At 65.7% G+C, this 16,649-nt stretch overlaps 2 protein-coding genes across 3 annotated transcripts in view; one reads left to right on the top strand and one right to left on the bottom strand.

Annotated features, from left to right (window-relative positions):
• SLC12A7 (solute carrier family 12 member 7) overlaps positions 1-8,128 on the top strand; it is a 38,840-nt gene extending 30,712 nt beyond the window's left edge. For both annotated transcript variants that reach the window (XM_047094327.1, XM_047094335.1), the window contains 5 exons: positions 284-415; positions 1,229-1,336; positions 1,814-1,992; positions 5,379-5,512; positions 6,471-8,128. In XM_047094327.1, the coding sequence (XP_046950283.1) occupies positions 284-415; positions 1,229-1,336; positions 1,814-1,992; positions 5,379-5,512; positions 6,471-6,562 (645 nt within the window). In that variant the 3' untranslated portion in view covers positions 6,563-8,128. The remainder of the gene's footprint in view (positions 1-283; positions 416-1,228; positions 1,337-1,813; positions 1,993-5,378; positions 5,513-6,470) is intronic.
• A 5,642-nt stretch (positions 8,129-13,770) lies between these two features.
• The window catches only part of NKD2 (NKD inhibitor of WNT signaling pathway 2), a 28,050-nt gene continuing 25,171 nt past the window's right edge, over positions 13,771-16,649 (bottom strand). The window contains 6 exon segments of the mRNA XM_047077369.1: positions 13,771-14,090; positions 14,093-14,296; positions 14,567-14,694; positions 15,351-15,420; positions 15,684-15,831; positions 16,338-16,433. Coding sequence (XP_046933325.1) covers positions 13,771-14,090; positions 14,093-14,296; positions 14,567-14,694; positions 15,351-15,420; positions 15,684-15,831; positions 16,338-16,433 — 966 coding nt within the window.

Consider the following 16,649-nt stretch of genomic DNA (forward strand, 5'->3'; position numbering starts at 1 on the left):
TGGGGTCCTGCGATGGGGGGTCCTGAGATGGGGCAGGGGCTTGGGGTCCTGTGATGGGCACGGAGGCTCAGGGTCCTGTGATGGGGGCGGGGGTTTTGGGGTCCTGAGATAGGGGCGGGAGCTTGGGGTCCTGTGATGAGCACGGGGGCTCAGGGTCCTGTGATGGGGGCGGGGATATCTGTATCACACGGGGCAGGCGGGGGGGGGGGGCTCCCTGGGCCAAGTGCAGGTGCAGAAGCCAGTCCCCCCCCCACCCCCCCCCACCCCCCCCCCCGCCTGCCAGGTGTGGAGAAAGTGCCGGATGCGCATCTTCACGGTGGCCCAGGTGGACGACAACAGCATCCAGATGAAGAAGGACCTTCAGGTGTTCCTGTATCACCTCCGCATCAGCGCCCAGGTGGAGGTGGTGGAGATGGTGAGACGTGCAGACTGCCGGCGGTTCTGGGTTCGGGGGTCCCCGCCCACCCGTCACAGCCGTGGGCTGGCCGGCGTTCAGCTCCCGGGCTCGACCTGATGGTTGTGCCCACACGTTCCGTGTGGTGCAGACCGCCGCTCCAGTGTTCTCTCGGGGCTGGACCGGGCCTGTGAGTTTAGGGGTTTATGGTCAGGGGACCCTATAGGTGACGCACCCATCTGGGCATGTCTCATAAGACGGACGTGACACCCAGCCTGTCACAGGTCGTGAGCCTGGGGTCCAGGCCCCCGTGTTCCCATCTCCAGGCTCTTGGGTGGGAGCGGGTCCCCGGGGCCGTGGGAGCACCGGCGGCCTCTCCCCAGGCAGCGTGCCCCCAGCAGGCTCTCGGGAGCGGTGGACAGGGCTCAGGCCCTGAGGGGGCAGAGGAGGCGGTGTGTGCCCGACACGGACCCCGCCCGGGGCCGGTGGGAGGACCCGGGGTCGCCCACCAAGCGTCATGCCAGGGCTGGGGAAGATCCTGACCCCACGGTCAGCGGGAGAGCTCCGGGCTCACCCTGCGTGGCCGCCGGCTCTCCCAGCACAGAAATGGCTCCTGTTGGCTGTGGTCACAACTTCGTGCGGGACGTGGCATGAGCTTGGCGTGGGTTCCGTCAGGGGCCGCGCTGCGTGTCTGCGAGCAGATGTGCGTTCAGCTGTGGCGGTTGTCCCCCCCCCCCCACGTGGTCACAGCACGGTCACGCTCCTGCAGGCGTGCCCGTGTGGAACACACACACCTGGGGCACCCGTTCACTTCCGTGCCTGGGGGCTCCCTAGGTCGAAAACGACATCTCGGCGTTCACGTACGAGAAGACGTTGATGATGGAGCAGAGATCCCAGATGCTGAAGCAGATGCAGCTCTCCAAGACCGAGCGGGAGAGAGAGGTGCGCGTGCGGGTGCCCGCTGCGCCCAGCCGGCCTGTGCCCTGCGTTCTCGCCTGGCCAGCGGGACCGAGTCTTGGCAGTCTCTGGAGCCGTGCGCCCCCAAGCCGGGTCTTCTGAACGGGCGGTGGCACGATTCTGCCTCCGCCTCCTCTCCCTACCCGCTCCGGGTGTGAGGGCACGCGCCCTCCCAGGCCCCGGCGGCCCCCGTCCACGTACGCGGGTGTGCTCAGAACCGGCGCCTGCCGTGTCGCGTGCAGAGACTTCTGGGTACAAACGTCCCCTCGTCCTGGGCTTTTCTCCGTGGCCTTCAGAGCCAGGGCAGGAAACAGAGGAGGAAGAGGGGACGAGTTTGGTCTGGAAGCCGGGGGTGGGGTGGCATTGGGTCCCCTGCAGGGAGGCCTGGTCCCGGGGTCCCGGCCTTTGTTCCCGGGAGAGTTTTGGAGACCTTCCTGTTCGTGTGCCCTGATTCCCTGCCAGGCCCAGCTCATCCACGACAGGAATACCGCGTCCCATTCAGTGGTGGCCACCAGGACCCAAGCCCCACCCACACCGGACAAAGTGCAGATGACCTGGACCAAGGAGAAGCTGGCCGCCGAGAAGTTTAAGAACAAGGAGCCAGGCGCGTCCGGGTTCAAAGACCTCTTCAGCCTGAAGCCGTGAGTGTGGCCCGCGGGCTCCCGGGTGGTAGGGCCTGGCTGTCACAGAGCTGGGGCTGGGCAGGCCCGAGGGCCACAGTCTGCTCTCGGGGCCTGTTTGCCAGATCTGGGATCCCAGCAGTCAGGGGTCAGTGCCCTTAGGGAGCTGGGGACTCCCAGCTGTGACCCTGCTGATTGTGCAGGCTACCTGCCGGGGCCTGGGTGCTGCCTGTGGCGTTGGGCCGAGAGCCCCAGGGTGGGCGCAGGTGCAGGTGGGGGGTGCCGGGTGGCGTGGCTGTGCCGGGAGGCCCGCCCCTCCCCCCGGGGTTTTCAGTGAGGACCAAAGCCCCAGGGCCTTGCGTTGTGGGGAAGGGCATGGGGGTCAGACCCTGTTGTGGAGAAGGACCAGGTAAGCCGGGGAAGGGCAGCTGGGCTGTGCCCGCGGTTGTTTAAACGTGTTCATTGTGCACACTCTTGAAGTAACCTGTTCTTGTGTTTTCTCCTCCTTGTAGAGAATGGGGAAGTCTGTAAGTGCTCTCCTGCTGTTTAGGATGCTTCTTAGGCCTGTCTTCTCGCATGCTGGGCACACACTGCTTGTGAACTGTGCACATGTCCACGTGTGTGTGTGTGTGTGCGTGCCCAGCCCTGGGTGTGTGCATGTGCGTGCACGGCCCTGCATGTATGTGTGCGTGAATGGCCCTAAGCGTGTGTGTGTGTGCACGGTCGTGTGTGTGTGTGTGTGTGTGTGTGTGTGTGTGTGTGTGTGCAAGCATCGCCCCGAGTGTGTGCATGCACAGCCCTGAATGTGTGTGTGTGTGTGTGGCCCCGAGTGTGTGTCTGCACGTGCACGGCCCTGCGTGTGTGTGCATGTGTGCACATGACCCCAAGTGTGTGTGTATGCACACGGCCCTGTGTGTGCGTGCGTGTGTGTGCATGGTCCTAAGTGTGTGCGTACACAGCTCTGCGTGTGTGTGCACGTACGGCCCCCAGTGTGTGTGCATGCACGGCCCTGAGTGTGCACGTGCCCGCACGCAGGAGTCTGCCTGCTGCCGCTGTGGCTTTCAGTGGTTTTCTACTTAACTCGCTCCCCTCTGTGCAGAGTGGCTCAGGGCACACGGCTGAATCCCTTCTCTGATGCTGTGAGGGCTGAGATGGGGGGAGGGGGCTCGTCCTGAGCTGCCTCTGGAGCAGAGAGAAGCGGATGCTTTGGTAGCTCTTAGAGAATCTGTCCACACCCTGGGGCTGAGCGTTCGGTCTCTGCAGGGGACCGTACGTCGTCCCACTCTGCGGCCCTGGGTACCGTTCACCCCAGGAAGCTGCCGGCCTTGGTGTGAAGAGGGGTGTGGGCAGATCCTATGTGTGCTCCGGTGCTGGGGGGCAGCTGGACGGGCAGGAGGGGGACCCGCCCTGAGGTCGCTGTGCGTACCCCTGCCCCCCACGCCTGCAGTGTGTCCCCTGCGGTGGTGGCCACCCGGGGGGTATCCGTAGTGCGGCGCTAGAGGCCGGGGGGCCCCGGAACCCTGTGCATCACACTGAGGACACGGGCGGGTGTCAGTCTGTTGAGGGAGCAAAGCTGTAGACGTGTCTGGGAATCGTGCGGAAGAGCAGGGACACGGGGACTCTGGCGTCTACTTTTCTGTGAACTTCAAAGCGCTCCCCAGATAAGGTCTGTCAAAACCCAGACACGGACATGCAGGACTAACTAGGGTTTCTCCCCTAAGATGCTGTGAAGAACACGGGCCTGCAGATCCTGTCCCCAGGAGGGCATGAGGCTGAGGTGGGGAGGTCAGCCCGCAGGGGGCACGGGGCTGACAATCGTGGTGTCCCCAGGGGTGGGCGTACCTCTGTTGTGCCTGTTGTCCTGGCCGTGTGCCCACCAGGAGCCGAGGGACCAGAGCCCTGACTCTGCTACGGCACCGCCCCCCACCCCCCCCACACACTCTCCTGCGCTGGGCTCAGAGCGCTTACGGCAACGTTCTGTACATTGTGGACTCACGGCCCACCGTCGGGAACAAGCACAGCTTTCCGTTGGCTTCCTGTCCCTCTCCGCGCCTCTTTGACCTCCACGAGGCACGTCGCCCTGGAGCCGAGGGCCCTTCCAGCCAGACCCAAACCCCTGATTTTAAGATTATATGTGTTTTCAAAACTTTTAGCCGTAAGAGACCCTCTAATGTCACACACGCTCATTTCTGGAGTTGCTGTCGTCCCCAAACACTGGTGATTGTGGTCTGTTCAGGCAGCTAATGCGTGGTTCTTGTAACAGAGTGTCCCTGGTTGTGGCCCGGACAGATCCCCAGCCTGTAATTTTATCAGGCGAAACTGCAGAGAAAGAAGGGGGCCTGGCTCCCTGCCTTCCTTCTGGGAATCAGGGGTTGTGATAGCATTTATTCAGCTGCAGGGCTGAGCTTTTGAAAGTGCATCCTGGATGCCACTCCCGTGGGCCTTGCACTGACCCTGGTGTGGGGGGACCTCTGTCCCTGTTGTCTGGGGCACGGCGACCTGCTCCCAGAAGGGCTGCCCGCGGATTCCGTCCTGCAGGAGACCCGGGCTCAGGGGACATGCGTGTCAAGGAGGCAGGCAGCTCTCCCAGGCAGTGTCTCCCAAGTGCCTCCTGGGACACGGTTCGGGGTGGGGGTGGTGCCCCACACAGCCACCTGACGCATGTGGTGGCCGAGGAAGAGGTCCTGCAGCTACTCGAGCTCCAGGGAGTGCCGGTGGGCAGGCGGCTGCCAGGGACTCTCCCCAGGGGGTCATCAGAGCCCAACGGGCGCCCTGCCCGCGCTGTGGATCCCGCAGACCCGGGTGCTGGCAGGGACGGGGTGCGGGGCCTGCTTGCTGAGCATTGGAAGCTCTCGTCCTTCCGCCATCGGCCAGGAGCGCTGGGTTGAGAACGGGGTGGACCCTGGCGGTGGCCTCGTTCTTGCCCAGAATCTCCAGGCCTGGAGCCGCCCGGCACGTGCAAGGCTCCTGGGACCCCAGCCGGGTCAGGACGAGGGAGATGCTGCCGTGTGCACCCCATTGGGCGTGCTAACCTCAAGGCCACATGTGAGCAGGGCTAGGCCGTGGCGTTGGGGCCCTCCCCGGGGGAGCTTAGAGCCCCGGGTGTGTGAGTGCCTTTCGTGCCTGGTGGTGAGCTGTCCCCGGCCCCCCGGGGGACACTGCACGCAGATGTAGAAGCTTGGCAGCTTGGTGACACCCGGTCTAGAACGTTCGGGAACCAGAGCCTTCTCATGTTGAGTAGTCGTCCCCGGCCCGTGCCCGCCAGCCTCGCACGGGGTCACCTCCCCTGTGGGTTCTCTGGGGAGTTGACGCCGTTTGAGTCTGATTTGATTTTGCCCGGGACCGAGATGGGCAGACGGGGCTCGGGCCGGCACGGCCATGGGCGTCAAGTGGCCATCTCCCCGCAGGAACCAGTCCAACGTCCGGCGGATGCACACGGCCGTGAAGCTTAATGGTGTCGTCCTCAGCAGGTCCCGGGGGGCTCAGCTGGTCCTGCTGAACATGCCAGGACCCCCCAAAAACCGGCAGGGGGACGAGAACTGTATCCTTTCCGTGTGCCGCCTGCGGGGCGGGGTGAAGGCAGTGCCCGTCGGGACGTGTCTGGCTTCGCTGCCCTTGCTCACGGGATCCCAGGGGCTGGGGGATGGGAGCAGCGGGGCTCGGAGCGAGGCCCACGGTGCCTGGGGCTGGGGTCGGAGCGGGGGCCAGCCTGGTCCGAGTGCCAGGAAAGCAGGGTCTGGGGGGCGGTTCCCAGCGAATGGCTCCTGGTTGGTGTTGGGGCGTTGGCAAAGGTGAGGGAACCGTACACGTGCCGAGTGTCCTCGGCGGAGGCCCTCGGTGAGGAACACGGGACCCCCAGGAATTAGTACCACGAGTGGCGACCTGGGACCCTGCCCGGTGCTGGCTCTGCTCCCGGGCGTCTTCTAAGCACGTGGGGGCAGCGTGTTCCCTCCGTTGTGGACGAGCCGAGCGGCCGCACAGACGGTTCCCCCGAGTCCTCCCCAGTAGGTGGGCCCGCCGCCCCTCCTGGCTGGGTGGAGGTCCCAGGTCGGCTCCACCCCGAGCTGGGCTCGCGGCCTTTGACCGTGTGCCCCTGTCCTGTGACGGGGTCTCTGGGGTGCAGCCCCCCCCCCGCCACTGGCACTGGGGACAGGGAGGCCGGAGGGGTCGCTGGCGGCTCTCAGAGGCTGCAGGACTCGTGCTTGCTGACCAGACCGGGATTTGCGGGCCTGTGTGGGTCCTCGGGGGACTTGCCCGGCTGCGCCCAGAGCCCCGGGGTGGGGGGGCGGGGGGGCGGGGGTCTCCTCAGGTCCCGTCGGGCCGGCTGCAGGAGCGGGCTGACCCCCGAGTGCCCTCCGCCCTGCACCTGGCCGAGGCCTGCACTGGGCTTCGTTGGTGCCACCGGCCACGCTGTGGGGCCCCCTCTCCCGCACACCCACCTCCCTCTCCCGGGGACTGCCGGCGGTGCCCCCAGCTGTGTCCTTAACTCCGGCGCCCAGACATGGAGTTCCTGGAGGTCCTGACCGAAGGACTCAACAGGGTCCTCCTGGTCAGGGGCGGCGGCCGGGAGGTGGTCACTATCTACTCCTGACACGCCGGGCGGGCTGGGAAGTGTGCCCCGTGTGGCTTCATATACAAGTTTCCAGAATGGCCCCACAGCACTCCTCTCCGGGCCAGGAGCCAGCACGCAGCTGCCAAGGTTTCCTCGTTTGGAGGGGAGACGTCGATGCTCGAGGGGACCTGGGACGCAGCCCTCCGTCTCCTAACCTCCTGACCTCCACACTCGGGCTGTGGGCTCCAGACGTGGTTTCCTTGGCCCGAGCTACCTGGTTTCATGGTTAAGTTTTAGTTCTGCCCCATCCAAGACGCTCACGGGAAACCTCGCTCGGACAGAAGGTCACCCTCGGGCCACGAAGCATCTGTTCAGGAAGGTGGCCGAGGGCCTCGGGTCCTCGGTCAGCCTCCTCAGCACCTGTCCCTGTAATGTCCCTGTTCGTGTTCCTGTAAGTGAAGTCCGAGAAGAGCCGTCCACGCCTACGCCCCAGGCTCAGCCGGGTGGCCTCGCTCGCGAGCCCGCCCAGTGTGGGCACATCTGCCCAGCCTGGGCGTGTCTAGGAAGGGAACCCCGGCGGGCGTGGGGTGGTCGTCTCGGTGGGCATTCCGGTGGGCTCCAGGCTGGCTTTGCGGCCAAGATGGCAGCGGGGTCCCGCGTGGGCACAGGGCGCGGGAGTGGTAACTGCTGAGGATTCACCACGTGGTTACCCACCTACACGTGCCCGCCCGTGGACCCGGGTCTCGCCAGGCTCCCAGGAAGGGGCTGGGCTGCAGCTGGGCGAGGTCCTGGGGCGGCGGTGGCACTGGGCCACGTGTCCCCTCCCACCGGCGTGGAGGGGACAGTGGCGGCGGTGCGTGGGGGCTCCGTGGGCTGCCTTCCGATGGTCTGTAGACTTCGCGCTTCACCCTGGTGTCTGTGCTCTAGGTCCCGATTGTGCCACCGTGGGCTGTTGCCCTGACCCGGGCCTGCTGTCTGTACGGCTTATTTAAGCCCCTGGGGAGTTTCAGTGATAATTAAGGTGCCCGTGAAGAGATTGTTTCTGCGAACAGCCCCAAAGGGCCGGGTCCCTGGCTTTCTCTGGCTTCCTTGGACATCCTGGGAGGTCAGCCAAGTCCACGGATCTGAAGTCTGGCACAGGCTGAGTGTGTGCGTCCAGACGTCTCCGAGGCGCAGCTGGGCGGCACAGAGGGTCCGCATCACATCAGAGTGACCGCTGGCCAGAGCGTGTGCCAAACCATGGCAGCCGGGCTCGGGGCGTCCACACTCTTGCCCGCCGTGGGTCTGCACCGAGTCAGGGGTCGGGTGGGGGGCGTGCCCAGGGCCCCTTTGCCCATAGGGCACCTGTGAAGCCACAGCGGTGCTCACGCTGGCTGAGGAAGAGCCACCGCGTAGCAGGACCGCCCCTGTGACCCTTAACCCTCGTTCACGCGGCGGCGATGTTCGCGGCACACTGCGGGTGAGGGTTCAACTGCGCCCACACACCCTTTTCTGCACTGAACTTCGTGGAGCCCTAACTGCAGCCACTCTAAGTTGGTTCCGTGTCTCTTTTATAGCTTCCTTTGTATGATTTTGTTGGTAGAAGAATAAATTGTATAAACCCGAGCATGTTCAAGAGCCCTGTGCCTCATTCGGCAAGAAGACTTGACAGTTGGAGGGGTGTCTGGACCCTCTGTCCGTGGACGTTTGTGGTCTGATCGGCCAGGGCAGACGCCGGTGGCTCAGGAGCTGTCACCGGAATTGGGCACGAGAAGTAAACAAAGCCACAAATCCGCAGGGAGGTGTCTGACCCCCGTCTTTAGTCATGCTGCGTCATAACGTCGTATTGCCGTTGGCCGGAATTGTAACTCTCAGAAGGGTGGGGTCGGCAGAGAAAACCCGTAATTAGACGGAACCCCGTGTTCCGAAGGCCTACAGTCGGACCCCCGACGGACCGAGCCACCCAGGCGCCCCTCAAGGGAGTGAAACTCCAGCGGGCACGGCGTGGATGAGCTTTGGAAGCACAGAGAAGCCAGTCAGAGGTCAAGTGTCGTTTGGTAACATTTAATGCGAACAGGCCAGGATGGGCCAAGCCAGAGACCGGAAGTGCGGGGTGGTGACAGTTCCCGGGGCAGGCGGGCAGTGAGAACCGGTGACCGACCAGGGCACAGGGTTTCTCGGGGGTGGGGGGGGGGTGATAAAAGTGTTCTAAAGGGGGTTGTGAAGTTTGCACAATCTGAACGACTAAAACGAGGCTGTGCTGTGTGAGCTGTCGGTTCCTGGTGCCTCCCGTGGGCCTGACGCGTGGTGGACACACAGCACTGCTGGGGAGCAGAGGCCTGGCCTTTGGGGCAGGGGACCGAGATGCCACAGGCACGGATGGGGTGAGGGGCAGGCAGAGACGTGGGGGAAAGGCTTAGCAGAGCCCAGGGGTCCTGACTCAGCCACGGGCCCGCAGGTACTCGTGGGTCAGGTTATGTAGCTGAGAAGCCTGTGTCACACCTTATCAGAGACATTTAGTGAGTCCTGTCTCTGCCAAGAGGGATCCCAGACCCCCCCCCCCCCCCGCCCCGGGTCCGAGGGGCAATTGTGTCCTGACGTCGTCGCGGGGGCCTTCTGCACAGCCGTGAGCGTCAGCCTTCCGTCCGTGCCTCAGAGGCAGCGACAGCCGGGGCCCGGCAGGGGTGTGGGGGAGGCTGTACCTCTGGTGTGGATGGGGGGGCGGGGCGCTGGTGTGCCAAGGGCAGGAAGTGGGGGCCCCCGCTGGAAATAGAGGGGAGGCCAGGAAGGGGGCTAGACGGCTGCCTGTGGCCAGGGAAGCCTAGACTCAGGCCTCAGGGTGACGGGGCCTCTGGGCATCGGGAGGAAGGCCCCGGGAGATCTTGGAGCTCCGGGTGGTCTGGGCTCCAGGGCGTGTGACCAAATGCTCTGGGCTGCCCTCCAAGCTCCCACCCCGCCTTCCACCTGTGTTTCCAAGCTGGCGGGAGGGCAAGGACGTGAGGATGGGCGGGTTGGGGGACACGGCCGTGGAAAGGCAAGACAACAGGGCACCCAGCGGGGTGTGAAAGGTGAATTCGGGTAAATAAGACCAGAGATTGCCCAGAACAGCTGGTGTTTGACGACAGCACTGCCAGCACACGGCCCCCTCTGCAGGTGCAGACGACCCTGGACCCTTCCTCAGACCCCCCCCCACACCTGGGCTCTGCAGGTGACCCTGGGCCCCCCTGTGGGACTCAGAGGGCAGGAGGGACCATCTGCACAGCCTTGTCTGCAGTGTTTCCATCAAAGGAAAAATACGTGACCACAGCAGGAGAAAGAAGTAAAGAAAGCCGTGTAACACTCAAAATAACCCCCAGGGGAGGGGGAGGGGGGGAGGAACTGACTTCACCCAAAAGAGACACGTAAACATAGCGCCGTGGCCGTTCGAAGGCGAGGAAGTTGACGAGGCCTCGTCTGGACCGGCAGCCCAGGTCAAGGGTCGGAAAGGTCGCTGTGGTCACTTGCCTAAGGCAGGGGCCCCACGGGGGTGGGTGGGAGGTAAGGCAGGGGTGGAGACCAGGGCCTGAAACCCCATCCATAACTGAAGTTTTCATTGGTGGAGACCACGAGGTCACCGCTCCCACAGTCACTCGGGACTCGGGATTCATGCTCTGTTGATATGGGGGTCTCTCCTTCCCCGGGTGGGGGGGGGGCCCTCCAGGACTCCCTTGCCCCGTGTCCCCAGGCGGGCAGGCGCCCCCTCCCTGCAGGGCTGGACTGGGCTGGGCTGCACCGTCCCCTCCGCCCCCACCAGGGGCTCTCACCCACGTCTGGTGCCGCTGGGGACCCTTTCCCGGTTGTGGTCCTCGCTGGCCACCCACCCCTTGGCTCCGGCCGCCAGGCCCGGGGGTCCAGCCCCCGCTGGTGCCTCTCCCGGGGCAGCTGGGTGCATCATCGCTGACCACTGGGGGAGGGGCTGCAACTTGGCCCCTCCGAGCGGCCTGTCCCCAGGGTTCTCGAGTGCCCCAGGGGTCCCCACGGAGCACGGCCCCCAGCTCACAGCATCTGTGGAGGCATCTCGCTGAACCTTCTGCTTTTCTCTGCTCCTCGTGGGCGGCAGGAAGCACACTCACCACCAGCTCAGAGGCCGGAAGGTGGCTGTGGCTCTAGTGGCCTGCGCCCCCGCCCCTGCCTGCCAGAGGTCATCTGTCTGCCCAGGGGCGCCGCGTGGGTCTCCATGCCAGGAGGCGCCCCACTGTGGGAGTCCCCCGCTGTGCCCGCCGCTGTGTTGTCCGCTTGAGGATGTCTGTCCCATGGGCACGTGCACCCTGGGCGCATCCCAGGAGGGGGCTGCTCTGCCACAGGGCCAGTGCGTACCCGCGGCACCCAAGGATGGAGGCGGGACCCACCGACCCGTCACCATTTGGGGAAAGACGTGGCCCACGCTCGTGGGGCCACCGTCGTCACAAGTCTAGTGGCTCTTTGTAGGGGCCGTGTCTGGGCCTCCTGCCCTGGTCCGCCGCTCGCTTTGGCTGGCCTGGCTCACCGAGCTAATCACCGCGGCCACTCTGTGTCCTGATGGTCAAGCAGGTCACCTGGCTTTTCACGTTCTCGGCCCTTTGCTTCTCCACACACTACAGCATCCGGTGTCGAACCACCGCAGAGAGCCGGCTGAGGTTTCACCTGGGACCAAACCACTGCTCCGAGCTGGCAAACCCGGGCACGCGCCACACCCCTCCGTTTGGATCTTTCTGGGCGACTTCCGATAAAGTTCATAGTTTCTGTGTTGAGATCCTATACCGAGGCTGGGAGGCCCCAGGGAGGTCCGTGGGGGCAAACCTGGCCGAGGCCTGAATCCTGAGCCCGGAGCTCTGACGTCAGAGAAGACGGATGTCCCCGCCCGAGGAGAGAGACAGAATTGGACTCGGCAGAGACAACTTCCACCCCGGCCTGACGGGTCCGCTGGTCGCCGCACACACTGGGAGGTGCTGAGTCAGACGCCAGCGCCTCCAGAGACGCCTGCATGGACCCACCTGGAAGTAATGCTTCGCCAGCTCCCTCGCGCCCTCAGCCCCATCAGGTGGCACAGTTAACCATCATACCATCTGGAAAAAATCAATTTCTAACCAGGGGCTGTGCTGTGGAAATAAAATTGCTCTTTGACGTCGACTTGTATCTAGAGGCTTTGCTAATCTTACTCTCAGGCATCTGAAGACGCTTCTGGGTTTTACTCGGTGCCACCTGTGGGGAATCCTAGCGGGTGTGCTGTTCGGACGTACCTTTGCTTCTGTTCTTTGCCCTGCTGCTCCGAGGCACTGGTCACACACATTCCCTGTCTCGGATGTGGGCTGGGCTGTTTTCCTGTTCGTTTGCAGACACTCTAACTAGATCAGGGGACTCCCCAGTTCCTGGCTTGCTGGCCGTCGGCTCTGCATTGTGCGGGGACATCGCCTCAAGAGGCCTCCCTGCCTGGACCCCCTCTCCCCCGTTCTGGGGGCTGTCCGGTCCGCTGGGCTCAGACCCCTCCCGGACGCACGCAGCAGGGTGCTTGGTGGGGAAGGGTGGGTGAGGCCCCCAGCGCCCACCTGCGTTCCGGACCATCAGAAAGTGCCCGGACCTTCCGCTTTCGCTGGACCTCTGGGCCCACCGTCCCGCTGGCCTCCTCCTGACACTTCCCATGGCAGGTCACGCCCACGCCACAGGGGGCTTGCGGGCTGCCCTCCAGTGTTCGCTGGGCTTCTCTGGTGTGTTGGTGACGTGCCCGGCACCGAGGATGAGGCGTGGGCCCTCCGGGAGCCCGTGGAGCAGAAGCGTATGAGGTCCCGGCAGCAGGTGTGGGTGAGGCGACCAGGCTGGCACAGACACACAGGTCTCCCCGAGTAGAGACAAATGTGTAAGTTTTAGGCAGAAAAGAGGAAACAGAGCAGGGAAATGGTCCCCTGGTGGGGTGGGGTGGGGTGGGGGCTCCCCCAGGGGCAGGGGTGGCTTGGGGGTCTCCCGGGGGCGGGGGGTGGGACGTGGGCCCCAGGGAAGACGCCGGATCCTCCGAAATCCCCGCAGACTTTACAACAGGAGGACGCCCTGACGAGCAGACAGGGGCAGATGTTATCCCGACCCCTCCAAACAGATCCCTGTGTACAGAGAGCCACCGTCTCCACTTGAACCCTGGTCCTCACAGCCCCAGACGTGGTACCAAGTGTCCCGTTATCACGAGCCAAGCTGGGGACGTAGGTTTTCGGGTTGCTTACGCGTTTGAACTTTAGAGCAGAAACACGGGCAGGAAACCCCGCAGAGACAGAGTCGCGTGTGCCTGCACGTGCGTCAGGCCTCCCTCTACCCGTGCACGCGGCGGACGCGCCCCGGTCCGCCGGCTCCGCACACCCGTAGCCTCGCGCTGCCTGGGGCGGCGGTCTGCCCGGATCTACCGGAAGATCTTGATTGCAAACTGGGCCCGACGCGTTGCAGATGCACACGCTTTCATTGTGCCTGAGGGGGGACCTCACGCGTCGACCACTAACGCTTCATCCTCAACAGCGGTGCCACGAAGGCCAGTGAAAGCCACCCACACAGACACGCAAGCTGCCGGGGAGTCGGCGCGCCTCTCCAGAACAAAGGAGCAGTAACTTCCTGCCTCGGTGGGAGCGCTGGGGCGGGGTGAGACTTCCTGCTGGCCCACAGCCCTTGTCCTGACGCCCAGAGGGAATGGGGATCATGCCTTCCCAGAGGGGGACCTGGCGGAGGCCGGGTCTGCCGCCACGCCGCTTCGGGTCTGCGTCCACCAAGCACGAGGGGCCGGCCTGCCGTCCACGTCTGTGTCCGCGGAGATGCCGGAGGCCCCTCCTGCAGCCCCCCGGCCCTGCCTGGCCTCCCCGCCCCGCCCCCCGCCCCGCCGCCGCGTTTCCTGACGACGCCCCGTCCTGCGCGGCCACCCCCCCTGCCGCTGCCCCCTTTGGACTTCCTCGTGAACAGATTACAGGAAGGGCCACGTAACAGGGAGCCCACACCGGACGTGTGGCGTCCGAGCGGAGCCCCTCCGGCACCACGGGGGCCTCGTCTGGAATCACAAACAAGAGCAGATACCGGCTGTGTTTCTCCACCCGCGGCGGGTGTCTACGGGGCACGCGGAGTAGCTTCAAAGCTGAGACGCCAGTGGCGTCCCACGTGTTCGTGCGGACACGGCCTCTGTGGGCAGCACGGCGCGGGGAGGCGGGGGCCAAGGAGGCCCTCCCCACCAAGTCCATCGGAGCCACCTCCGCGGAGCCCACGCCGGGGCCGGTGCGCGGTTGGCACTAGGATGGGTGGTGGTGGTGGTGGTGGTGGTGGTGCTCGTGGTGGTGGTGGTGCTCGTGGCGCTGGACCGGGGGCACCGCACAGCCCTCCCTCACCAGCGGGGGCGGCGGGCCCCGCACCCCCTCGTGCTCCAGCACCGCCTTGGGGGGCGAGTGGCCCTCCCTGCCCCTCTGCCGGTAGCGCTTGTGGCCGTAGGGCTGCGGCGGGGGCTGGCCGTCCTGGGGGGCGGGGGCCGGGGCCGCCGGCAGGTGGGAGCCGAAGGCTCTCCCGGGCTTGCCTCCGCCGGGCGCCCCAGGTGGCCTCCCTGAGCCCTTGGGGACCTCAGAGGCTGCTTGTCCTGCCCCTTCAGGCGGGGCTGCGCGTCCAGGGCCCTGGCGGGGTCTGCAGCCGGCGGGGGCTGGTCGGCCAGCGGCTGAGACCTGCGGTGGTGCGCATCGTGTGCGTCCGCCTCCTGCGAGTGGGACCTGCTCTGGGGGTGCACGGCCTTGCCCTGATGCTCCTGCTTGGCTGGTGCCGGCGGGGACCCTGCAGACACGGGGCACCCCTGAGACCCACCCCTGACACCCCACGCAGGCCTGGGACGCGGGACACCCTGCGAGACCTCTGCGGGGCCCGGGACATTTCACGCCGGAGCAGGCACACCCCACACACCTGACTGGGACGCCCACGTTTGGATGCGGGACTGTCGTGAGCTTTGTCGCAGGGACCCGGGGACCCTTGCGGGGAGGGGGCTCCTGTCCCCGGGGCGTCCACACACGGGACTTCAGACCCCGAGCGCTGGTCTCCGGTACCTACCAGGTCCGAACTTAGACGTGTAGTTCTCGATTCCGGCCAGGTCCAGGTAGTGGTTCCTCCGCTCCGTGTTCTCGTCCACGCGGCACAGGCCCCGTGCACAGCAGGGGTGGGGGTCGGCGCCCGGCCTCCTGCGTGCACCGTGGGGATGAGGGCCTGAGTGCTCGCTGCCTCACGGGCCACAGCAGGCCCCGGGGGGACTGGGGGACGCCTGGGCCGGGTGGTCTCCGGATCCCGGGCAGGGGGCCTCTGTCCGGCACCCACTGCCCCAGAGGGGAACGGGAGAAAGGCCCTCGAGGACGGCCAGGTCCCCAGCCAGCCCCGGGGACCCCAACAAGACCCCAGCAGCACCACTGGGAACCCCATTCGGAACTTACGGGGGCTCCAGTGTCCTCCCGGCTAGAGCCTGCAGCCGGGATCGGGCCACCGCCGTGCGGCCTCCGCACAGCCCGGCCGCCAAGACACCACGTGGGACCGCCGGGCGCCAGAGCAGGTCAGAGGCAGGGTCCGAGGCCAGCCCACCACTGCCCTTCAAACCTCACCCAGCACTCAGACGCCGAACGCGCTCAGCTCCAGCAGAGCGCCAGCCGCCAGAGGGGCCCCCAGACGGTGCCCTCACCCTGACAGCCGGCAGTGCCCGGGCTCCTCGGCCGGCATCCCACCCTCCGCACCCAGATGCCTGACTCAGTGGCTCTGTCCAGAGGGGACAGCCTGGAGGCCTGCAGGCGGCAGGGGTGAGTAAGCTGTTCCCACTGAGGACACCCCAGAGGCAGAGCCCCCCACTCACCTGACATGTGCCGACCCCCGGGGGTCCTCGCTGAGCTCGCCCTCCGTCCTGCAGTGAGTGGGCTCCCCGTCTGCGGGGGGGGGGGCAACCCTTCACTCGCTTAGTCGTTCACTCGCTCAGTCACCCACTCACTCACTCGTTCACTGAACAGACAGCTTGCCCTTGGCGGGGATGGGGCACTGATGGTACACAGAGGTGACGGGGAGCCAGAGGTTCAGGAAGTGAGCGGTCCGCGCCGTGGGGACGGGGTGTGCAGGACAGGCTGCTAGAGGGAGGAGGTGGCTGCCATCTAAAGCAGGGTCTCCGGGGTGTCTGAGCAGGGGAGCCCCTCACCTTGGCCTGGGGGAGGACTCTCCTTTCTCTTGCTGGAGGACTCGGGGCCGACGGTCAGTTGCACACGGAGGGTCCTGCTGCTGCCAGAGGAGTGGCTGACGGAGGCGTCGACGGCCTCACAGATGGTGTGCATCAGGCTGGACACGTCCTGAGGACGGCCATCAAGTCACCGGCACAGGCAGATGGGCGGGCGGCCCTCTGCTGCCTCCAGGCCGTCTGCCTGATTCACACGGCCTCCCACACAGTCCCAGGGACGCCCACAGAGCTTGTCTCAGCGGCCTTTTTGTGCCCCCGAATTTAGCCCAGCCCGTGCACCGGGCAGCCTGGGACAGCCCTGCTGTCATTGGGATCGCATCTCTGGGACACTGTCCATCTGAAACTGACTCTATGTTCAAAAGACTTAGGAATCAGATAAACTGTCAAAATTTTGCTCGTTAAGCCAAACACGTCCTGCACGCACAGGCCGGCAGAGGGGAGCCCCTGGGACTCTCGGCTGCCCCCCAGCCCTGACCCTCCTCACCGGCCGCCTGGGAAAGGTCCGGGCCCCCCCCCCTCCCTTCCTGCAGGGCAGGGCTCTGAGAGGGCAGGCGGGGAGGGGGCAACCTCTGTGTGTCTGCTGTCCCAGCCTTCCCCGGGGGCCGCCTGGCACCTCACCTCCCTGGTGGCTATGCCATCGTTGTCGAAACCATAGAACGTGAACGTCCACTCCTGTTGGTTGTCCTCCTTCACCGAGACGTCGCACTGGAGCGCCTGCAGGGCACACGGGACAGAAGGAGGCAGGCAGGGTCGTCCTCACCCCAGACAGGGGGGCCTGGGCCCTGGGCCCTGCCTGCCCTCCAACACCAGCCCCTCCCCCACTCCAGGCGGGCAGGCACAAACCATAAGTCGGGACCTCCTGGGATGGGGGGGGCACCTAAAGGGGGGGGGAGCACCATCCCGGCCCAGGACCTCCTGGCAGGCAGGGAG

The sequence above is a fragment of the Lynx rufus genome, unplaced genomic scaffold (assembly GCF_022079265.1).
Source record: "Lynx rufus isolate CCGP_SWC_20201006 ecotype Redwood Valley unplaced genomic scaffold, mLynRuf1.p SCAF_1, whole genome shotgun sequence".
Lineage (NCBI taxonomy): Eukaryota > Metazoa > Chordata > Mammalia > Carnivora > Felidae > Lynx > Lynx rufus.